The sequence below is a fragment of the Dama dama genome, chromosome 14 (assembly GCF_033118175.1).
Source record: "Dama dama isolate Ldn47 chromosome 14, ASM3311817v1, whole genome shotgun sequence".
In the NCBI taxonomy this organism is placed as follows: Eukaryota; Metazoa; Chordata; class Mammalia; order Artiodactyla; family Cervidae; genus Dama; species Dama dama.
Window position 1 is genome coordinate 17,762,474 of NC_083694.1, and position 25,370 is coordinate 17,787,843.

The following is a 25,370-nucleotide window of genomic DNA, read 5'->3' on the forward strand; positions in this document are numbered from 1 at the left end:
TTTTTTTCATAAAAGCAGACAGTGGGTAATGATTTTTTTAAATCTGTTCCATCACTCTTTTTTAATTGCTTTATTAGACCAATTACATTTAATGACATTATTGTTAAATTTAGGCTTAATAGACATGCCATTTTATTTTTTGTTTGTTTTATTTAATTATATCTGCTTTTCAATCTCTATTTACTTTCTCCCTGTATTATTGCAGGTTACTTAGAGATATTTTATTATTTATTTTTTTACTTTAACATTTTTTCAGAATTCCATTTTAATTATCTGTTGTGTTTTAGAGCACATTCTTATAGCCTTTTTAGTTGTTGCCTAGATATTACATTATATATACATATATTAAAGTCTGCTATTTTTTTTTAATTTTACCAATTCCAGTTAAGGATAGAAAAATTACTGCCACCTACATTGTCTTACCCTCTCCATTTTAAAAATAATTGTTTTACATATCTCCTCTAATATATTGAGAACCACACTAGATAGTGATCCTCAAAAAATTTTAAAAACTCTAAGAGGGAAATATATTATATTTAGCCATATTTTAACTCTTGTTTTTTATGCCTTCCTGATATTTCAAGATTCCTTTATGTGTCATTTCCTTTCTGTTCAGAGAAGTTTCTTTAGCCAAATTTTAAGTATATGCTGAAGACAAATGTATGGATGCTTTAAAATCCTTATATGATAATTCTAACATCTAAGTCACCTTGATATTGATATTGTTGATTGTCATTATCCTATTGGATACTGGACATTTTGGTGTTGTAAGAATCTGAATCTTACTTAACCATTGCTTCAACAGTCAGGCCTCCTAGGAAACTCCTCTGGTGGTTAAAGAGGGGATGCTGCCTCGATATTGCCAGGTGGGTATAGAAATCAAGATTCTCCACTCTGGCTCCACTGACCCAGCAGGTGCGAGCCTTCATGTTAGCACAGGCAGGACTTGGAGTTTTGGCTCTCCACTAGGACTCTGAAAACACTGCCGAAGCTGGGAGAGGAGAAACACCTCCATTTCCACAAGATCTCAAAGGATGCCTATTTATATTGATGACATTAATGGTCAGAGAGGTCACACCTTCTGAAATATCATTGCCTTAGTGTACAATTCCACCCCAAAATTAGATTCACCCCATGAGAGGTGGGGAGAGAGACCTAGAGACAGTGTTGTACTGAAACAGTCTCCATTGTCCATCCTAAACAGCATATTAAAAAGCAGAGACATGACTTTGCTGACAAAGGCTCATACAGTCAAAGCTATGGTTTTTCCAGTAGTCATGTATGGATGTGACCATTAGATCATAAAGAAGGCTGAGCACTGAAGAACTGATGCTTTTGAACTGCGGTGCTAGAGAAGACTGTTGAGAGTCCCTTGAGAGCAAGGAGATCAAACGAGTCAATCCTAAAGGATATCAACCAAGACAATTCATTGGAAGGGCTGATACTGAAGCTGTAATACTTTGGCCAACTGATGCAAAGAGCTGACTCATTGAAAAAGACCCTGATGCCAGGAAAGATTGAAGGCAGGAGGAGAAGGGGATGATAGAGTATGAGATTGTTGGATGGCATCATCAATTCAATGGACATGAGTTTGAGCCAACTCCAAGAGATAGTGAAGGACAGGGGAGCCTGGCATGCTCCAGTCCATGGGATCACAGAGAGTTGGACATGACTGAGTGACTGAAAAGCAACAAACTTTCCACTGCATGATAAAAGCATTCTTCCCAAGTTCACATTCAGTGACATCTCATTGGTAGCTTAAACTGATCACAGTGGGTTTTGTTTTACTCAGATATGTAGTTGTTAAATATTTACAAGCACAGAACCATCAAAACTACCTCCCACTTCTGTGAAATGGAGTTGAGATAGAAATTTGAGAAAAATTAGATTCTAATTTCTTGCATGTCTGAGTTGTACATCTGAGGGAAAAATATGCTATGCTTTAGTTCACACGAGTTATGTCATATAAACGAAACTTTGAGAATTGTAACTTTGGTTCAGCTTTTCTTTTCAGTTTTTTTTTTCAGTTTTTTCAGGTTTTTTTCAGTTTTTTTTTTTTTTTTTCAGTTCAGTTCACTCCAGTCACTCAGTCATGTCCAAATCTTTGCAACCCCATGGACTGAAGCACGCTAGGCTTCCCTGTCCATCACCAACTCCCAGAGCTTGCTCAAACTCACATCCATCAAGTTGGTGATGCCATCCAACCATCTCATTCTCTGTCGTCCCCTTCTCCTTCTGCCTTCAATCTTTTCCAGCATTGAGGTCTTTTCCAATGCATCAGTTGTTCACATCAGGTGGCCAAAGTATTGGAGTTTCAGCTTCAACATCAGTCCTTCCAATGAACATTCAGGACTGATTTCCTTTAGGTTGGACCGGTTTGATCTCCTTGCAGTCCAAGGAACTCTCAAGAGTCTTCTTCAACACCATAAGTTTAAAAATGCTAATTCTTCAGCACTCAGCTTTCTTTATGGTCCAACTCTTATGTCCATACATGACTACTGGAAAAACTATAGCTTGGACTAGACGGACCTTTGTTGGCAAAGTAATGTCTCTGCTTTTTAATACGCTGTCTAGGTTAGTCATAGCTCTTCTTCCAAGGAGCAAGTGTCTTTTAATTTCATGGCTGCAGTCACTATCTTCAGTGATTTTGGAGCCCAAGAAAATAGTGTGTGATTGTTTCCATTGTTTCCCCATCTACTTGCCATGAAGTGATGGGACCAGATGCCAAGATCTTAGTTTTTTGAATGTTGAGTTTTAAGCCAGCACAAGATGGGAGAGTAGAAGGATGTGCTCTCAACTTTTGTGAGAACTCCAAAATTGCAACTCACTGCTGAACAACAATTGACCAGAGAATGTTGCATCCCACCAAAAAAAATACCCAGTGTAAAAGGGCAAAGGAGAAGCCCCAATAAGATGGTAGGAGGGGTGAAATCATATTTAGAATCAAACTCCATACCCACCAGAGGCCCTTGGAGGGCTCAAACAAAACCTGTACTCCCCAGGACCCAGAGACCCCACCGAGACTGAGCCAGACCTGCCTTTGAGTGTCTCCTGTGAAGGCACGGGTCAGCAGTGGCCTACCGTAGGGATAAGGGCTCTGGCTGTAGCAGACCTGGGACACACAGCATGTGGCATAAGCCATTTTAGAGGAGGTTGCCATTATCCCCACCATAAAGCTGCCAAGCATACAACCCACAAACTGCAGAACAATTATACCAAAGAAATTCTCGCATTGTTAAGAAAGTTCCAGAACCCACAACAGATTTCCCAACCTGAAGATCCAGCAAAGGGACTGAGAACCCCCAGGGAATTTGACTTTGGAGGCCAGTGGGAAAGAACTTCCACAGGACTGGGGAAACAGACTCTTGGGGGGCACAAATAAGACTTTGTGCATACCAGGAGCCAGGAGAAAGGGTCAGCATCCACACAAGAGACTGAGCCAGACTTGCCTGTGAGTGTCCAGGAGTCAGTCTCTAGCAGAGGCATGGGTCGACAGTGGCCTGCTGCGGGGTCAGGGGCACTGAATACAACAGTGTGGTCCTGAGTCCTTTTGAAGGAGGTCACCATTACCTCCATGACCCCTACCACAGTTCCGCCTCATCCAAACAACAGGGAAGGAACACAGACCTGCCCATTGACAGAAAGTTGGATTAAACATTTACTGAGCATGGCCCCACCCATCAGAACAAGACCCAGATTCCCCACAGTCAGTCTCTCCCGTCAGGAAGCTTCTAAAAGCATCTTATCCTTCTCCATCAGGGCAGAGAGAATGAAAGCCACAATCACAGAAAACTAACAAACTGATCACATGGATCACAGCCTTGTCTAACTCAATGACACTATGAGCCATGCCACGTAGGGCCACCCAAGACGGACGGGTCCTCGTGGAGAGTTCTGACACAACATGGTCACTGGAGAAGGGAATGGCAAACCACTTCAGTATTTGCCTTGAGAACCCCATGAACAGTATGAAAAGGCAAAAAAGTTTTTAATACTGTACACTAAAATTACTGGACTTTAGGTCTTGAGGGAGAAAATACATTTAAGTGAAAATTTTATATAATGCTCACATTATTATAATAACCATTCTAAATGACCATTTGACTATGACATTAGTGCTCAGACAGAATCTCTCATTTTCTCAACATTTAGTAAACAAATATGTAGAGTACTCATTACATGACTGAAACCATATTGCTTGTGTTGAACAGAGAGAAGACAGAGTACATAAATAAATTTGCTTAATTAAATAAAGTCTATAATGAAAATGGGCTTCCCTTGTAGCTCAGTTGGTCAAGAATCCGCCTGCAACGCGGAAGACCTGGGTTGGATCCCTAGGTTGGGAAGACCCCTGGAGAAGGGAAAGGCTACCCACTCCAGTATTCTGGCCTGGAGTCGCAAAGAGTCCAACACAACTGAACAACCTTCACTTTCACTTTCATAATGAAAATACCATTTGATGATGAGAAATACAGTGGTTTAAGAATGTTCTTTAATTGTGTGATAAGTGAAGACATCTCAAAGGATATATCAGTATTTGAGTTGAGATTTGAATAATAAGCAAAAGTCATATATGCTGAAATTTCAGGGCAAACATGTAAGGATGAGATGTGTAAAGACACAGATTTTAATAATCAACATATATAAAAAAATATCGTGATTCTCTCAGAAAACAGTGCCTCAATATCACCATACAAAAACCATAGAAACTGCCTTTGTTAATTATTTTTCTACTCTTTAGCATTCCAATGAAGCATAAAATGCTCTTTTATTAACACACTATGGTTAATATGATGGTCTTCAAAAAATAAAAATTTTAGTTCACATTATATTTGGCTTTTAATTGTTAAAAAAGTTTTTATGCATGCTACAAGTTATATGACAAATATATTTTGCCTTGAACTTATTATATTTACATTGTAACTTAAAATTTTTTTTTCTTTAACCAGATTGTGGCTTATGCTCTTGACCACTGCATTCTAAACTATTTGCAAAAGAATTTAATTGTTAAAAATTAACACAATCAGGGCTCCTTGGTGGTCTGGTAGTTAAGGATCCACCTAACAAAGCAAGGAACACTGGTTCAGTCCCTGGTCTGGGAAGATCCTACATGCGGTGGAGCAACTAAACCCACGCGCTGCAGCTACTGAGTCTGCACTCTAGAGGCCACAACTACCGAGCCCATGTGCCTAGAGCCTGCTCCACACGAGAGAGAAGCCACTGCCTATGAAGCCTGAGCAACACAACTAGGGAGCAGGCCCTACTCACCACAATTAGAGAAAGCCTGTGCACAGGAATGAAGTCCCAGCACAGTCAAAAAATAAAATAAATAAATCTTTTTTAAAAATATATTAAAAATTAATACAGTCATTGAATTAATTCTTCAATGTCAATTTGCCCTTTATCTATGTTTATGTGGTAGTACTATCAGAAGAGGGAAGAAGCTTCAGCTGAAGACAGCACATTTAAATATGGAGCTACTTTTCCTGACTGGTAATACAGTTTAGGATCTGTGTTAATACAGATCAGACATCATTTGTGATGCTGGTAATTAAAATTTATAAAATTATAAAAACTCACTGTACTGTTATAGGAAAGGTTACAAGAAATTTATCATAATTTCTATTTGGATCTATGTGTGATTGTTGCTATACTATCAGCTATGAAATCGGGAGGAAAACTGTTCTTGTTTACTTAATATCACTTATTAATATTAATTCACCAATAATTCCCAGGCATGTACTAACTTCCTTCTTTGTCTATGGAATGTCCTACCTCCCAATATTTTGACAACTGAAACTTAAAAATAAAATGAGCCTTTCTTATGTGCAAAGAACCATCCAGGCGACCTTATATTTCATGTTTATATTAAAAGTTGCACAGAAACACCCTTAAAGCAACCTCTCTTTGAAATGCAAACACAAGAGAGAACTTCCCGATATAGTCCTCAATTTCACTGATGGACCATACCCTGAATTAGTTTCCGAAAGAGAGCTGTTCTTTATCTTCGATAGTGAGAACTCACCTGATCACAAAGGAAGCTAGTGTTTCTGGTGCCAACTTTATCACAATCACAGGGTCTGCAAACATCTATGGCTGAAGGATCTGCACCAACTTGTCGGAAAAAGTAATCCTTACACAGCTCACAGTTCTTTCCTGCGTCAGGGAAAGGTTATGCATTATGACTTCCAATTCATTAAGATCAGCTGCATAATTCAAAATTAAAGACTGTATTCCTTTGAGGGAATTCTATAATTTTCGGGATGTCCATTTTAATGTACCTTTCATCTCTACCTGCCAGTTTAGTGATCCACAGCATATGAAACAATGAACCTGTTACAAACTGTGCTTTACTTCATTAAACTCCCATCTGTTATATAATACCACACTTCTAAAAAGCTGTGCTTTGCAGGGGCCCATACATTTTGAAATAGTTTATTTCCAAACTTAAAACTTTAGTTTCAGATCAGGTACTGAATCTAAATCAAATATGAGAAATTTCTACATAAAGTTGGAAGCAAATAAGCATATAGTAGTAAAATATTTTTCTGGAACTAAATCTGATAAAATAGAAGACTACTCTTAATGTAATTTATTATTCTATAGTCAATGTGATTAAAAATGAATGCTTCTATTGGTGCCTATGGCCATTATTTTTCATTTCAAATATCAAAATACATTTTTATATTTAGCTACACCAAATAAATTTCATATTAAATGTTAGAATATCTTGACACTTTAGAAATATGAGCTAATTCCTGTTGTTTACAATTTATTATTCAGAAAATCTCCTTTTCCATCTTATATTAGAAAACAATCTAAATTAGAGGAAGTTTCTAACGTAAATATGATTAGCATATCAGATCACTGAAATAAAACTCAAGGCTGTCAATTCCCCCTTTAAACATGCTGCACTTTTTGCTCAAATATTGCTGAAATTGGCCCAATGTTAGAAGACTGAAAGTAACTTGGGCATCCCTTCTAGCTCAGTGGGTAAAGAATCTGCCTGCAATGCAGGAGACCCGGGTTCAATCCTTGGGTTGGGAAGATCCCCTGGAGAAGGAAATGGCAACCCACTCCAGTCTTCTTGCCTGGAGAATCCCATGGACAGAGGAGCCTGGCAGGCTATAGTCCATGGGGTCACAAGAGTCAGACACAACTTAGTGACTAAACCACCATCAGGAAAATAACATAATCAAATGAAAAACTCACATTCTAATGGATATTGAATATGGGCTAATTAAAAATAAAATGGATTTATGTCTAGGATATTTCCATTTATATATGCTGATGACTCCCAAATTTATATCTCCAATCTTGAAATCTCTCCTTTGTTAATCATCCAATGAATATTTATTGAGTGATTACCACATTCCAAATACTATGCTAAGTGCTGAGGAAAATACACACTGCACCCTTTTTACAGGGCTATCTTATAGTCTAGTAGGTAAGAAGAATCCTAATTAAATAATTATAGGAATAAATATACATTTAAAAGCTGTGATAAGCATAAGATGCCACTCAAGTATATAGATTATACTAATCTTCTCTGAAGAATCATGGAAGGCTTTCTTTAAGAAAGGAGTTTCAGAACTGTGTTTCTGACTGCCTCAGTTCAGTTCAGTTTAGTCACTCAGTCGTGTCCCACTCTGCAACCACATGGACTGCAGCACATTAGGCTTCCCTGTCCATCACCAACTCTCAGAGCTTACTCAAACTCATGTCCATTGAGTTGGTGATGCCATCCAACCATCTCATCCTCTGTAGGCCCCTTCTCCTCCCACCCTCAATCTTTCCCAGCATCAGGGTCTTTTCCAATGAGTCAGTTCTTCGCATCAGGTGGCCAAAGTATTGGAGTTTCAGCTTCTACGTCAGTCCTTCCAATGAATATTCAGGACTGATTTCCTTTAGGATGGACTGGTTGGATCTCCTTGCAGTCCAAGGGACTCTCAGGAGTCTTCTCCAACACCACAGTTCAAAAGCATCAATTCTTTAGCACTCAGCTTTCTTTATAGTCCAACTCTCACATCCATACATGACTACTGGAAAAACCATAGCCTTGACTAGATGGACATTTGTTGGCAAAGTAAAGTCTCTGCCTTTTTAATATGCTGTCTAGGTTGGTCATAACTTTTCTTCCAAGGAGTAAGCGTCAAAGAGAGTTTATTCTTTGTTTCTTGGAAACATACAGGGAACATGCTCAAAACAGAATTTGCCATTTTCTCCTTAAGTTTGACCCTCCTGTATCCTATCTAAATGGCTGGTACCAATTTTGACTGCTGCTCAAATTAGAGTGTTAGTCCTAAGTCTTGACTCTTCTTACTTCCCTTATCTATACTCTGCACCTTGCTCAGAAAATGCCATGGCTTTCTACCCTAAATATCTACTGGATCTACTCATATCTATTCACACCACCTTAATTGTCTTCCCACATTATTTTTCATCTGAACTTTTGTAATACCTGAATAACTGGTTTTCCCAAACCACTTTGACCCTGCAAACCATTCTCTATAACCTGATGGATGTTTCAAAAACACAATACTTTCCCGAAGTGCCCATATGTGGCATCTCATTAACTTTAGGGTACAAGCCAATCTCTTTATCGTAGTTTAGATGGTCCTCTAGCATCTGAGCTCTGCCTTTCTTCCTGGTTCCTTTTCTAACAATCGACCATTTGCACTTCTGCGAATGCTCCATGTTTCGCTTTCCTCTCGGCCATTGTGCAACTGTTTCTCTTACTGGAAAACTTTGTCTGCACCCTAATATCCACCCTTACTCTCTCACCTGGTTAACTCCTACTCCTCTTCTCCCCTTTAGCATTCATCAAACCTTTTAACTGTTCCTTTAATAGGGTGTCTTTACCACCATGTGGGCTTCCCAGGTGGCTCACTGGTTTAAAAAAAAAAAAATCTGCCTGCCAATATAGAAACACGGGTACAATCCCTACATCAAAAGATCCTCTGAAGGAGGAAATGGCAACCCACTCTAATATTCTTGCCTGGAAAATCTCATGGACAAAGGAACCTTGTAGGGTACAGTTCATGGGGTCACAAAGAAATGGACACAACTTAGTGACTAAACAAAAACAACAACAAACCACCACCATGTAATAATCCATACAAAGACAATAAAATTCATCATCTTATTAATTTTTATATTCCCAAAACCTAGCCAAGAGCTTGTACCATTTTAGGTCACCATTAATTATCTAACAAATTCATTCATGCTTCAGAGTAGCATAATTTCAAACCCATCAGACTTGGGCCATTATATTTTACAAATTCTGATATTATTTATTTCTGCTTTTAACATATCAGCCTTTCAGAAAATAGTAATTTTTCAATAATTAGTCAAAATGCTGGTTGGTTCTTGGAACAAGACTTTAATAGTTAGTTTCTGCTTTTAATGACAATTTTTAAAAAGGGGATTCCCAGATTATCAGAGTCCATGTCAAATCTGAACGCAAACATCTCTACATGAGAATCCAGGAATAGTAGAAGATCTGGGTCATACAAGAAAATTTGTTTTTAGGATATATACATTCAGAATTGGAGAAGGAAATGGTGACCCACTCTAGCATTCTTGCCTGGGGAATCCCATGGATAGAGGAGCCTGGTGGACTACAGTCCATGAGATCTCAAAAGAGTTGGACCCAACTTAGTGACTAAACAGCAACAACAATACATTCAGAATAACAGAGCAATTCTTGATTTATCCAAGACATATTTATGATCTAATTAAATGGCGTGTACTTATTTAAAAAAATCCTTTTTCCTGAAATTATATAGCTTAAGACTCCAGTATTTGAAAGCTATGCAATTGGAATTATGAAGATTTGGTAAACCAGAGTAGTTTTCAAACTTAATAGTATGAAAGCACTTTCTTAAATAAAATAGCAATATATAATTTTAAATAATATGCATCGTATGTAGGTCAAGCCTATCTTTGTTATTTGTGTTATCTGCTAGTTACCTGCAGTGTTATGCTCACAGTCATCACAGACGCCTCCGCCTCCTCTGTAGTGCTCAGATGGAAAGGGATCCACTGACATGTTGTAGTGGCAGCTTCTGGAATGGCTGTTGCACTCACAGGGTTTACAGTTAAAGGCATGAACATGATCACTTTGGCGGAAAGGCTTGTCATTATAAAGAGGCAGGCAGCGATCACACTAGAATAAAGTAATATCAGGATGATAAATATATAAAGCTGTATTTTCTCTTTTTATTTACCTATCAGGTACTTTCACCAGATAGAAAGCTAATAAAAAGTTAAAAGCCAGACACTATTGTATTTTTTAAGTGTTTTATACATCAGAAATCAGCATATTACAGGCATGGTCACACAGATTTATAAAAGTGAAAATGCAAGCTGAAATCATGTAAAGTGATCTTAATAACCAGTGGGGGGAATTATGATTGTTTCACAATCTGAAATTTTTTCTCAAAACATTAAAACCTTGACTTTTAAGTCCTGGTTCTACCAAGTAAAAAGCTTGGAGTCAACACTCCATCATAACAAAAATAAAATGTGGAACAGAATGAAAAAACGACTTTCCCTGCATCCCTAAGTGGGGGACACAAGGCAAGCAGCTGTCCCTAAGATGGGAGAAGCAGGCAAATACAGGGAGTCTCAGCTATAGGAGGCCAACAAAGGTCTGTCTAGTCAAAGCCGTGATTGTTCCAGTAGTCATGTATGGATGTGAAAAGAAAAACAAAACACAAGGACTGTGAGGAAACTGAAAAAGTAGCAAAATACACATAATAGGAATATCAGAGGGAGAAGAAATATTGGAAACAACAACAAAATCCATTACACTGAGGTATATCTTTTTCAAACTACAGAGAACTAAAGAAAAAATTCCAAAAGAGAAACCAAAATTAAAGACACTGAGCATACAGTTACTAACTAATGACATCCAATTTCTCTTCAGAAAAATGTAAACAAGAAGAGAATTGCATGAAATGCTTAGTGTTGAGAGGAAAAAACCCACCAACCTAGAATTATATGCTCTGCACAATCATCCCTCAAAAGTGAGGGAGAAATAAAGATGTGTAAGACACACCCAAATTGAAAAGATGTGTTGCCTGTAAACCTGACTTGGAAGAAATTTTAAAAGTTTTGTAGAGAAGAGAAAAATAATATAGGTAAGAAACTTGGACCTACATAAAGAAAGGAAGAGCATCAAAGAAGAAGTAAAGATGAGACTATTAAAACTTTCAACAGTTAAAAATGTAAAGGGAAATATATAGAAAATATTAAAACTAACAATAAATTATCATATTAGAAACCTTGAGAATTAAATTATTTTCTTTGTTAAAAAGCATTATCTTAAATAGTGTTTACCTTCTTATTCTATAAATTTCCATATAGAACAGGCATCTTTCTACATGTTGAGAACTGTCACATTCTTTTTCTAAGCATGGATCAGCCTACTTACATCATTTGCATGTTTGTGCTTTCATCGGCATGAAATATATCTGAAAATTCTTTAAGGTAAAATTTTTGTCAACATCACTTAAGCTAGGACATCTTTACCTATTCATCACAACCAGTGTCCTCCTTTATGCTAAATTCACCTTAAGTTGCTCTGCCTGCATATATAAATGCAAATGGTAGCTCTGATCAACTAGTTTGTTTGTAAGAAGAAATGCTTAATTGAAATTCCACTCCCAAAACATTTTCTTTCCATCATTTTAACAATCAGCTTTTTTAATATTCATACTCATAAATGCCAAATAAGTTTATCACTGAAAAAGATGTTACATAACTACAAGCTTCTTTGTGAATGAAATAATTAATGAATGTGCACTGACCAGTTACCACAGATTGAAAGAAGAAACATGATTGGTCACTGATCATGATGCACAATGATTATTTATTTAGTAATTTGTGGACTGAAGAGCCAGTTGCAAAATTATATAAAATCTACATTTTATATAATTATTTACAGTTAATATACCATAATAACTAATATATGAAACATGCTTTTAGAGGACTGATGCTTAACTAAGCTATGGTAAATGAAATTCATGCATATTGGAAGTGTGCAGATGCAATGGCTGTATAAGTGAAGACAACTTTTCTAAGTCACATAAAACTTGTTACATACTGAATCAATTAAAGCTATAATTTTTTAAATTAATTATTTAGTTTATCTAACACAAATACAATTTATGGACCAAGCCAATTAAGGAACAATTCATAGGCACTGAGCTAAAATTTTAGGCTAAATTTGTACTTAACAAAAGTAGTAATATCCATTCTATAAAATAAAGTAGAAAATAAAATTTATTGACAATTCAAACATCAAGTGATAAGTCAAACTATTTAAATGAGATGATTTTTTCAAAACTCTTCGTATATATTTTTTCTTTTTCAAAATTGGGACTACACAAAAATGCACATGTGTACACGCATATATATCCTATATTCAGTTCAGTCCAGTCACTCAGTCGTGTCCAACTCTTTGCGACCCCATGAACCGCAGCACGCCAGGCCTCCCCGTCCATCACCAACTCCCAGAGTCTACCCAAACCCATGTCTACTGAGCTGGTGATGCCATCAAACTATCTCATCCTCTGTTGTCCCCTTCTCCTCCTGCCCTCAATCTTTCCCAGCATCAGGGTCTTTTCCAATGAGTCAGCTCTTTGCATCAGGTGGCCAAAGTATTGGAGTTTCAGCTTCAACATCAGTCCTCCCAATGAACACCCAGGACTGATCTTTAGGATGGACTGGTTGGACCTCCTTGCAGTCCAAGGGACTCTCAAGGTTTTCTCCAGCACCACAGTTCAAAAGCATCAATTCTTCAGGGCTCAGCTTTCTTTATAGTCCAACTCTCACATCCATACATGACTACTGGAAAAATCATCGCTTGACTAGATGAAACTTTGTTGACAAAGTAATGTCTCTGCTTTTTAATATGCTAAGTTGGTCATAACTTTCCTTGCAAGGAGCAAGTGTCTTTTAATTTTATGGCTGCAGTCACCATCTACAGTGATTTTGGAGCCCAGAAAAATAAAGTCAGACACTGTTCCCACTGTTCCCCCATCTATTTGCCAAGAAGTGATGGGACCAGATACCATGATCTTAGTTTTCTGAACGTTGAGCTTTAAGCCACCTTTTTACTCTCCTCTTTCACTTTCATCAAGAGACTCTTTACTACTTCTTCACTTTCTGCCATAAGGGTGGTGTTATCTGCATATCTGAGGTTATTGATATTTCTCCCGGCAATCTTGAATCCAGCTTGTGCTTCTTCCACCCCAGCATTTCTCATGATGTACTCTGCATATAAGTTCAACAAGCAGGGTGACAATATACAGCCCTGACATACTCCTTTTCCTATTTGGAACCAGCCTGTTGTTCCATGTCCAGTTCTAACTGTTGCTTCCTGACCTACATACAGGTTTCTCAAGAGATGGGTAGGTGGTCTGGTATTGCCATCTCCTTCAGAATTTTCCATAGTTTATTGTGATCCACACAGTCAAAGGTTTTGGCATAGTCAATAAAGCAGAAATAGCACATATTACACATTCAAAATCTAGAAGTTACAAGATAAAGGAGGAGGAATAAGGAGGAAGAGCAGGGTAAAAATCCAACAGAAGTTTTAATCTTGAGTTCAAATGACACCAGCAGTATGCTAGACAGTGTGTACTTAATACATTGTCTGCAACCATTGGTAGGGGATTTTGTGATCACAAATGTACTGGTCTATGATCTGATTTAGATGATGTAGCCCAAAGAGTGGACCAATGAGCAGTTTACAACCAAAGTGCATTTGTCTTATCATCTGTAGCTACAACTACTGAGGAGGTCTTATCTAAATTTCATTCCAAGTAGTCATGAGATACCACCAGCATATAACTATCAATTCTAGGAGTCCTCCATGTAGGAGAGATCTATCCTCATCGTATAGGCAGAATAGATGAAAACTAACTTTCAGACCTTCTGGCTTGGGAGAAGAGAAACTTGCTTATTAAATTTTTCCCCCAGGTCAATCATCCATGCAATTAATCTCATTTCCAATATTTCAAGCTTCCCTGGTGGCTCAGAGGTTAAAACATCTGCCTGCAATGCGGGAGACCCGGGTTCAATCCCTGGGTCGGGAAGATCCCCTGGAGAAGGAAATGGCAACCCACTCCAGTATTCTTGCCTAGAGAATCCCATGGACGGAGGATAGTAGGCTACAGTCCACGGGGTCGCAAAGAGTCGGACACGACTGAGCGACTTCACTTTCTTTAGCTTTCAATATTTCAAAATCTCTATCTCACTGCAAAACTTTGGCCAAATGCAAAATACCTGAAGTCTAATTTTTTTTTCAATTTATTTCAAAGTATTCTTGTTGATGACTTTGCTCTCCCAATGATGGTTTTAATATTATTCAAGTTATGCTTTTTGCATAACTTGGTGGAAGTGATGACCTGTGGTCCTGTCACAGTGATTACAGATTCAGTTTGTCTTCAACAAAGCTACTGCCAGCTGCTGGAGTTTGGGATGCTGCCGACACGAGTTAGTGGAGCAAATTCAGCGGAACCATTCTTTTGATATTCTTACGAACACAACATTTCTGCTTTTAGACTATGATCTAAAGAGTCATGGGAGATTTTATCCTTATTGTCAATTTAAAAGCCACTATAGAAAAGTCTTATAGTAAATAATTCTGGGCTCAATACTATAGCCATGTTCCAAAGATACAGTCCTGGGTCCTTTAACATTTAAAAACAAAGAGGAATTTGCCACTAACTTAATGGAATGGTTTGTCCAACCAAATAGTTGTTAGTGACAATGGCTAGCCTTTTCGTGAACAATAAAAAAGTCTACATAAATATTGGTAACATTTCATCCCTTTCCAGACAAATCAAGCATAGTTATCATTTTTTCAACTCTCAATTTGAGTAAATATTATAATACTTGGGTGCAAGAATTTGTAGAAAGGGTGAGTACAGACACTAGTCCTAGGAGGGGAATTTGTCCACACCTATCAGGACAGTATGTATACATTCCACTGGACCAAACAAATCTACTGGAAATTCAGAAAAGTTCATTTTTTAAACTATTTGAAAACTACATTTTATAATATGGCCCTTATAATAAGAAAGAACAGGATATGAATGTCCAAAAGTAAAGAAATGGTAAAAAAAAAATCATATATCTTCTAAGAAACATCCTACAAACATTCATAGATACAAATGTAGATGAGATTACATAATACAATTTGAATTTAAAAACAAGTGAAAAGTAATATGTAGAGTATAATCCTATTTTCTAGATAAAGGTAGATTCATATATGAATATGAATATGAATATAAAGGTACAACTTTAAGAAGATAGAAACAGATGACACAGACTTGTAAATAACAATAATAAAATAATCTGAAATGATATAAACTAAGTTATTGGCCAAGGTTGTCTATGGATGGTAGGGTTACAGATGACTTTTACTTTTTTATAATATTATTTCTTTCCACAGTGTACATTTATTGCTAATGTATTAAAAATTGTGGGCAAATAAAATGCAAGTGCATGGATGGTTGGGCTTCCCAAGTGGCTCAGCAGTAAAGAATCTGCCTGCCAAGCAGGAGATGTGAGTTTGATACCTGGGTCAGAAGATCCCCTGGAGAAGGGAATGACAACCCACTCCAGTATTCCTGCCTGGGAAATCCCAAGGACGGAGGAGCCTGGTGGGCTACAGTCCAAGGAGTCTTGAAGAGTTGGACACAACTTAGCAACTAAACAGCAGTAGCGGCATACACTTACAGGAAATTACACATTATTTATATCACTTCTGTGTCACATTCACTGAGGAAAGCTAAAAAAATTAAAATGTACTTGTTTTAAATTACACAGAGATCAGTAAGATGGTGCAGAGAAAATGATTCTCTTTTTTGAGCATAATGTAATGAGTTACCAGTAAACAAGATAATTTTTAAAAGGTAAAAAAAATTTCAAAAGAATGAGATCAACATAAAGAAGCAAAGATTTTGAGAGATAACATCCTAAATGTCGTTTTAAAATTTAATTGAAAAAATACACAACTAAATGGCACCTTGGCACACATTTTGGCCTCTTATCTTAAGGATGAAGCTATACTTTATGATTTTATGTGGTTTACAAATTTCATATAATGGTTACATTTTTTCATCTTATAATTCCGTTTCTCCCAACTCCTGTTTGAAAATACAAAGAGAGTCAAGAAAAAATGGAAGAAATACTAATTAAGTGCATTGTGAATAAATTTTTGAATTCTCACAATTACTTCTATCTTTGCTATCAGTGACTTCTGAAGTTTCAGTTAAAATCTAGAAATAGGTGTATATCATATTTTATGCAGGTTCTGAACCAAATGGTTTTCTATTTAATGTCCCAATCTGCAGTTGATCACTTGTCACTTTCAATTATGTTTCAGTTTGTTCTGTAACAACTGGATTCCCCCTGATATGTCCCTGGATGTACAAATTATAAGATTAGACAATGGCTATATCAGGGTGAGGACCTTTATCAACTGATTCATTTAACTGCTTTCATTTGATAGCTTCTTAAATGCTGTTAGTCAATTCCACTAAGTTGCAGTCAAGTTCATTGACATATTCAGATAGACAAATCATAGAATAATCATTGAATATAGAAAACAGTGATGAAATTTATTTTACTACATTATGTATTAATATTACACAATGACATTTCTCTCTTATTGATCATTAAACTAGAATAGTGTTCTTTTGTTACTATTATAGACTAGCAAAGACAATCTTTCAAAAATCTTCCACAGGTCCAAAGGCACTTTTATCAACTCTACTGTTGTCAGACTCAAGTTTGATGTCTTATTTCCAGTATTTAAAATCTGATCCTAATTTACAGAAAAAATACAAATATACATATAGTCACATTTTCAAAAATCTAACTATACAAACTATATATTTCTTCAGCCAATTATCCAGCAATATCAAATGACCACTATGCATCTTTGAAGGAAGGAAGAAGAAAATGTCCTCTTAATCAAAGATACATAAAGGGCATGGGAAGGTGGGAGATGGGATGAGATCTTCTCAGAAGTTACTCATGGAAGAGTTCAATAGATCCAAAAGTCTAACAGATTCAATGCCCTTTGAAAGCTAAAGTTCATTATGATGACCACAAGTTACCAAAATCAACTTGTCTTCAGTGACAGAACAAAGTAAGAGATTTGTTTTATTTTAGAATGGCTTCAAAAAAACAGATTAAAACTTCTTTTAACACATCTGGAAAACTTACAAGAAGCAGTTAATTCTCCAATTATGGTAAATAAATGAAACAAACCTTTCTAAAAAAAAAAAAAGTACTCTAGTATATACCATACAGGCTAAAGTTTTAGAAGTGCAAAGAACAACTATGGGTACAGCCTTATTTCGATAAGCACTTGCAGAGAAAAGAGCATCTTGTCTACACTTTTAAAATCACTGCAATTATCATAGATTATTACAACAGGGCATATATTTCTCTGTTGTCCTTGCTAGATTCTGAGCTTCCTTAAGCAGGAATCAGATTTTATTATCTAGTGAATCTCAGCATAACGCCTGAAACTTTGTTCAATAAATGTATCTTAAGTGAGAGAATGAATAAACAAATTAATGTATGAAAGAGTGAATAAATCTGTGAACAGCTGATGCAAAAAGAGCTTGTCTCTATCAGGAAATTCCTCTCATTCACTCCTTGCTCTAGCAAAAAAAATAAAAAAGTGAGACAAAATTAGTTCCCTTTCTACCCTCAGCAGTAAAATGTCCACAGATGTTGTTATCTAGGCAATGCTCTCTGTATACTAAGAACAGCTAAACCTTATGGTTTCAGGCCCAAGTGCTCCATATGTATAAGCTGCCTGAGTCTCTCCAACTACCTAGGAAGCAGTAGTTGCAATTACCTCTGTTTTATTATAGCTGAGAAAACTGAGGAATAGGAAAGAAATTTAATAAATTTCTAAAATCATCAAGTAGAATGTCAACTAATATAAACTAGAATGTAAAAACTTCTAAGGACAGAAAAGTTTGTTATTTTTTATCCATGACTATATTTTCAGTGCCTAGAAGAAGCCCTAACACATAGCAGGTATTCAATTTAGATAAATAGAAGATAGATAGATAGATACAGACATACATATGTAGACAGACAACCCTTACTCCTAATCATTATGCTAAACTGTTCCAAGATATATGAAATGATCTCTGAGGGAGGGAGGTGTTGAGTAGTTTACTAAGGCTAGAATGTCCATACCTACCTCCTTCTGCTCAGTCAAAGGGGATGGCAGAGCCCCGGATGAAAGTGAAAGAGGAGAGTGAAAAAGCTGGCTTAAAACTCAGCATTCAAAAAACGAGGATTATGGCATCCGGTCCCATCACTTCATGGCAAATAGATGGGAAAACAATGGAAACAGTGACAGACTTTATTTTGGGGGGCTCCAAAATCATTGCAGATGGTGACGGGAGTCATGAAATTAAAAGACACTTGCTCCCTAGAAGAAAAGCTATGACTAACCTAGACAGCATATTAAAAAGCAGAGACATTACCTTGCTAACAAAGGTCTGTCTAGTCAAACTATGTTTTTTCCAGAAGTCATGTATGGATGTGAGAGTTGGACTATATAGAGAGCTGAGCACCGAAGAATTGATGTTTTTGAACTGTGGTGTTGCAGAAGACTCTTGAGAGTTCCTTGGCCTGCAAGGAAATCAAACCAGTCCATCTGAAAGGAAATCAGTCCTGAAGATTGATGCTGAAGCTGAAACTCCAATACTTAAAGCCACTTGATGTGAAGTACTGACTCATTTGAAAAGACCCTGATGCTGGGAAAGATTGAAGGCAGAAGAAGGGGATGACAGAGAATGAGATGGCTGAATGACATCACCATCTCAATGGACATGAGTGTGAACAAGCTCCAGGAGTTGGTGATGGACAGGGAAGCCTGGCATGCTGCAGTCCATGGGGTTGCAAAGAGTCGGACATGACTGAGCAACTGAACTGAACTGAACTGACCCCTAGAAACCCAAAGTAGCCATCACCCTATCCTCAGACAGAAAATTTATAGGTATGCAGGCAGCCCCTAGAAAGGAAGGAATCTGTTCCAAAGTGAGAGATATAAACTGCTCACTTTTCCATGGGGTCACAAAGAGTTGGACATGACTGAGTGACTAACACACACATAGTACTACTCACTGAACTAAAAGAATTCATTTGTTAAAACTATTCCCAAAGAGCCTAAACGAATTAAAAGCTGTGAATTGCTCTTTTCTCATCACTAAAAGCCAAACCAGTGTGTTGGAAATTTTAAGAGTCTAAATCTCTGCTAATAATAATAGTCCTCAGGCTCTATTCAGAGCTTCCTCTTTCTTTCAGATATAGTGGGAATTGTAATTCAAATGATGCAATTTCAGTATAATTTCTTTTGTTTATTAGATAAAGAAGTCATCATTATAAACAATGAACACAAAAACTTCAGTGTAGTCATGTAACTCCTTTTTTTTCCCCAATAGAATTTTCACTGGGTATCTCTAATGCTCTAATCACAAAGATATTGTTATACAAACTTGTTAGTTATTTATCATGATATATTGGGTTAGGGGTTGTAGAAGCACAGATAATACTTCCAACTGCAGAAAGAATCCAGACAGAAACTGGCTGAATGCTTTACACACAGTAAGTGATCAATACACGTTTGATAAATGCATGAATGTATGGGTGAATGACCTAATAGCTTGCTTATATTTATAACATGCTGCAGGATGGTACCTTAGTATATGCAGTATTTAATTAAATAGTAACATAAAAGGTTTAAAGATAAATGTAATATTTTACCTGCAGAATTTTTACCTATGAATTACTATGTAATCTTAACTAGCAAATTTAAAACAATTACCACACATCACCATTGAGAAGACAGAAATGTTCATGTATTTATCCTTTAATGATATGTTACTTTCTCAGTAATTAACTTTCCCCTAGTTAGAACTTTGCATATAATTAAAAAAGAGTCCACAGAAAAATTGTACTTACCTGCTTTCTAGGTGCTGAAATTAATAACATAAATTGAATAACTATTAATACTATTGGACAGTACTGATCAGACATTGGTGATGATACAATGATAGTGAATATTTAATATACATAGCCTTTCTATCATTCAACTATTAATATGTGGTGGCTACTTTTAGAAACTTTCTTAATTCATGCAATGCCTTTTCTGTACCTTGTCTGTACCACTTTAGGCAAAGGAGAATGGAGGATTAGAAAACCATCCAATAAAACAAATTTTAGTAACATGTGAAACAAAATCTACACTTGCAAAAATGATTTAGGCAGAATTATTCAGACAATCGACTCAGTCCTACACATCGCCTCTGTATAAATATAACTGATAGTCTATGAGCTTTTAAGTACAGGGCTCCTGACCCTGTGGTTTGTGACTATGTACCATCTAACTGTCCAGAGAATTCTCCAGGCAAGTATACTGGAGTGGGATTACTTGGTGGCTCAGACTGTAAATAATCTCTGCAATGCAGGAGACCCAGGTTTGATTCCTGGGTTGGGATGATCCCCTGGAGAAGGGAATGGCAACCCACTCCCGTATTCTTGCCTGGGAAATCCCATGGACAGAGAAGCCTGGCTGGCTACAGTCCATGGGGTCGCAGAGTTGGATACAGCTAAGAGACGAACACTTTGACTTTCTTTCACCATCCAGCTATGTCTGTTTGTCGAATGAAAAAGAAGCACTTGGGTAATGGATCCTGAAGTCCTATTCATTACTTTTGAATACTGATGGTATTTGATATTTGATTTTTCCCTTGGCTGTCTGCTTTTTCCCCCCTCTTCCTTTTTTTATTGTTTGACTTTTTCAAAACACTAAATAGAAAAGACACAAGAAATGTAAATTCCCCTCAGAATCCAGAAGGAATATTTAAAGAATTGTTCAAGTTTGTGGGCAGTGGCCAAGCCAAAGAAATTCCACTGCTTAATATAATAACTTAAACCTATTGATACGTCAGAAAATATGACCCGGAGTAGAGAACACATTTGCATAGTATAAACTGCATATTTTGTAAAGAAACAATGAAAAAGAAATGGATTCTATTAAAATGTTCTTTACATGCAACTGTTTCAAATAATATAATACAAATATGGATTCTCTAGATTAAGAAGCATAATCCATTATTTCTGTCCTTTAGTTTAATGAGTGGGCATAAAAATGTATTTGAGTTACTATTTGGATATATAGCCATTTTATATTACAAATTTTACCCAGTGCTAGACATGAGTAGTAGATTAATAAATTAAAAATCCTTTTATTCATATAGCCCCATTTAATTTTTCCTTTTAAGATTTAAAATATCAATGATATTTATGTTATTTGTTAATTACAAATTGTCAGCCTCAATCACTTGTTGTATTAAAGTCTTCTCCATTTATTATAGTAATTAGTGTCTGCCAGGGAATCTTCTTTGAATTTCATAAATGAAAGTCCTTCAATATTTTCAAATACTTGCATCTGTAATCAAGATGTTATGGTTATACTCTAGCCTAACACTCCTCATATAGAAGGCATTTCATAAATATTTCTTAAATGAAGAGAGCAAATAATGAAACTTCACATTAGAACAGTAAACATACAGAGTAATTATTAATTTTATAATGGTTATTCCATGATGAAGAGTCACCTCCACTGTCTTTACCAATAGCATGAATACTTAACATAGGTAATATGTTCTTAATGGATTAATAAATCATTATATTTTAGGAAAATTTTGCTGAAATAAAGCCATGCAAAATTTATAAATAAAACAGCAAATTGTGCTCCTTATTCGCCACCTGACAAAAACAAAATAAAATGCCATGTACATTCCACCTTACCAGTAATACCTGAATTTAGTAATGTTCATTCATAAGTACTTCTTGATTTATACTTTATTAATTTTGGTTATAAATATTATATAAATTGTATACTGTATTTTACTAAAACAAGCTTTTTGCACTTCATTGTTTCAGAAATCTAATAATGTTGATGCAATAGCTACATTCATTCATATTCACTGCTGTATTTTATTTAAATACTGGCAAATTGCCTCTCCACAGTGGGGGCAACCTCCCCTTCAGTGGCTTGTACATCCTCAGTACCTAACTCTCATCCTTGTCAGTATCTGAAACTCAGATTTTTCAATCTTTACCAACCTCATGGGTATAAAACATTGTCTCATAGTTTTGGTTATTTCACTGCTAACTAGTAAAAGTTCAGATCTTTTCACATGTATTTGACCAGTTAAGTTGCCATTTCTGGCCTTTTCTGTGAATTGTTGTTGTTGTAGTTGCTAAGTTGTGTTCAACTCTTTGCAACCCCATGGACTGTAGCCCACCAGGCTCCTCTATTCACGGGATTTACCAAGCAAGAATACTGGAATAGGTTGCCATTTTCTTCTCCAGAGGATCTTCCCGACCCAGGGATCAAACCCACATCTCCTGCATTGGCAGGCAGATTCTTTACTACTGAGCCACCAGGGAAGCTCCTTCTGTGAATTATCTGTTCATTATCTTGGTATGTTTTTCAATTAGTTTGTATGATTTAAAAGTTTCCTTTGTTATAGTCATTGTGTTGTCCAGTATCATCAGCTAGTCTGTAGTTTTTCATTAAAAGGTAGCTTTTGATGATTAGAAGTTTCTAATTTTACATAGCCACCTTTACCAATTTCCTCTTTTATTAGTTTGTGCTTCAAGTGTCCAGAAGTCATAAAGACGTCCTATGTTTCCCAAGGGAAAAATGTTGTTTATCTTCATAAATAGATAATATTGGAAGAGGCAAGACCCTGCCACTTACTATATTCCCTAAATTTATTTCCACTATTTTACTTCTCTAATAATCTGTATATTAGAATAAGTTTGTCAAGTCACAGAAAAAAAAAAAAACTGCTCCAATATTATTAGAATTGGATTGAATTTATAACTGGGGAGAACTGACATGCTTTTGATATGGAATCTTTCTCTACACGAGCATGTTGTAGTTCTCTATTAATTTAAATCTTATAAATTTTTTTCAATAATGTTTCCACCATATATATAACTTGGTAGATTTTCCTTTGGATATCACTATAATTAGTATCTCTGTTTAAATTAAGCTTCCCATTTGCTTTTTGTTATATAAAAGGCAATTGATTTCCACCAGTCTACCCTATTTTTGGATTCTTTTCTGTTCGGTCACCCAGTCATGTCTGACCCTTTGTGACCCCATGGACTGCAGCACGCCAGCCTCCCTGTCCCTCACCGTCTCCCGAAGTTTGCCCAAGCTCATGTCCATTGCATCAGTGATGTCCTCCAGCCATCTCATCCTCTCAGGCCCTCTTCTCTTTCTGCTGTCAATCTTTCCCAGCATCAGGGACTTTTCCAATGAGTTGGCTATTTGCATCAGACTGAACTCATTAATATTTAATAATCTGTAGATTTTCTTGCATTTTATGACCAAAGCATCTTGTCTTCAGACATTGGCAGTTCAATTATTTCTTTTTATTTAATAAATACTCTTATTGAATTATAGTTAATTTACAATATTGTGTGAATTCCAGGTATACCGCAAAGTGATTCAGTTACATAGGGGTATACACGTATACAGTAGTAATAGTGTACCGTTAGTCAGTCATGTCCGACTCTTTGCAACCCCATGGACTGTAGCCTGCCATGCTCCTCTGTCTACGGAATTCTCCAGGAAAGAATACTGGAGTGGGTTATACACACATATATATATTTTTTTTTCAGATTACTTTTCATTATAGGTTATTACAAGATATTGATTATAACTCCCTACGCTATACAGTAGATCCTTGTTGGTTACCTACTTTATGTATAGTAGTGTGTAACCCTGAATTCCTACTTTACTCCCCCACCCTCACTATCCACTTTTAACCATAATTTTATTGTCTATAAGTCTATTTGTTTTGTAAATAAGTTCATGTGTTTCACATTTTTAGATTTCACATATGTGGTATCACATGATATCTGTCTTTCTCTGACTTATTTAAGATGATAATATCTAGGTCCATCTAGGTTGCTCAAATGGCATTTTTCATTCCTTCTTATAGTTGAGCAATATTCCATTGTATATACATAGCACATCTTACTTATCCATTCATCAGTGGACATTTAGGTTGCTTCCATGTCTTGGCTATAGTAAACTGTGCTGCTATGAATACTGAGATGTCTATATCTTTTTGAATTGTTTTCTCTGTATATATGCCCAGAAGTGGGATTTGCAGGATCATATGACAACTTCATGGGGAATAGATAGGGAAACAGTGGAAACAGTGACTGACTATTTTTGGGGGCTCAAAAATCACTGCAGATGGTGATTGCAGCCATGAAATTAAAAGATGCTTACTCCTTGGAAGGAACGCTATGATCAACCTAGACAGCATATTAAAATGCAGAGACATTACTTTGCTAACAAAGGTCCGTCTAGTCAAGGCTACGGTTTTTCCAGTAGTCATGTATGGATGTGAGAGTTGGACTGTGAAGAATGCTGACTGCCAAAAAATTGATGCTTTTGAACTGTGGTGTTGGAGAAGACTCTTGAGAGTCCCTTGGACTTCCAAGAGATCCAACCAGTCCATCCTAAAAGAGATCCGTCCTGGGTGTTCATTGGAAGGACTGATGGTGAAGCTGAAACTCCAGTACTTTGGCCACCTCATGCGAAGAGCTGACTCATTGGAAAAGACCCTGATGCTGGGAGGGATTGGGGGCAGGAGGAGAAGGGGACGACAGAGGATGAGATGGCTGGATGGCATCACCAACTCGATGGGCATGAGTTTGAGTAAACTCCGGGAGTTTGTGATGGACAGGGAGGCCTGGCGTGCTGCGATTCATGGGGTCGCAGAGAGTCGGACAAGACTGAGCGACTGGACTGAACTGAACTGAACTGATGATAACTTTAGTATTTTTAAAGAACCTCCAGACTCTTCACCATAATGGCTGTACCAATTTACATCCCTACCAACAGTGGTACCTTTTCCTCCATACCCTCTCCAGCATTTATTTGCAGACTTTTTTGATGATGGCCATTTTGATTGGTGTGAGGTGATACCTCATATGTAGTTTTGATTTGTATTTCTCTAGTAATTAGTCATGCTGAACATCTTTTCATCTGTCTGTTGGAATTTTCTCTTTCCAATTCTTTAAGTGATTATTTCTTTTTCTTATCATACTGAGCTGGCTAGATCCTTCAAAAATATGTCAAATAACAGACAGTCTTTTTATTTATTTATTTTTTAGTTGAAGAATAATTGCTTTACATAATTTTGTTGTTTTCTGTCAAACCTCAACATGAATCCAGACCTAAAGTAAACCACCATTATGTATACCGTTGTTTAAAGAAATTT

At 36.6% G+C, this 25,370-nt stretch overlaps 1 protein-coding gene across 1 annotated transcript in view; it reads right to left on the minus strand.

Annotated features, from left to right (window-relative positions):
* The window catches only part of USH2A (usherin), an 892,942-nt gene that overhangs the window by 758,818 nt on the left and 108,754 nt on the right, over positions 1 to 25,370 (minus strand). The window contains exons 9-10 of the mRNA XM_061161192.1: positions 9,973 to 10,168; positions 6,026 to 6,156 (exon numbers count right to left, since the gene is read on the minus strand). Of these exons, the coding sequence (XP_061017175.1) occupies positions 6,026 to 6,156; positions 9,973 to 10,168 (327 nt within the window). The remainder of the gene's footprint in view (positions 1 to 6,025; positions 6,157 to 9,972; positions 10,169 to 25,370) is intronic.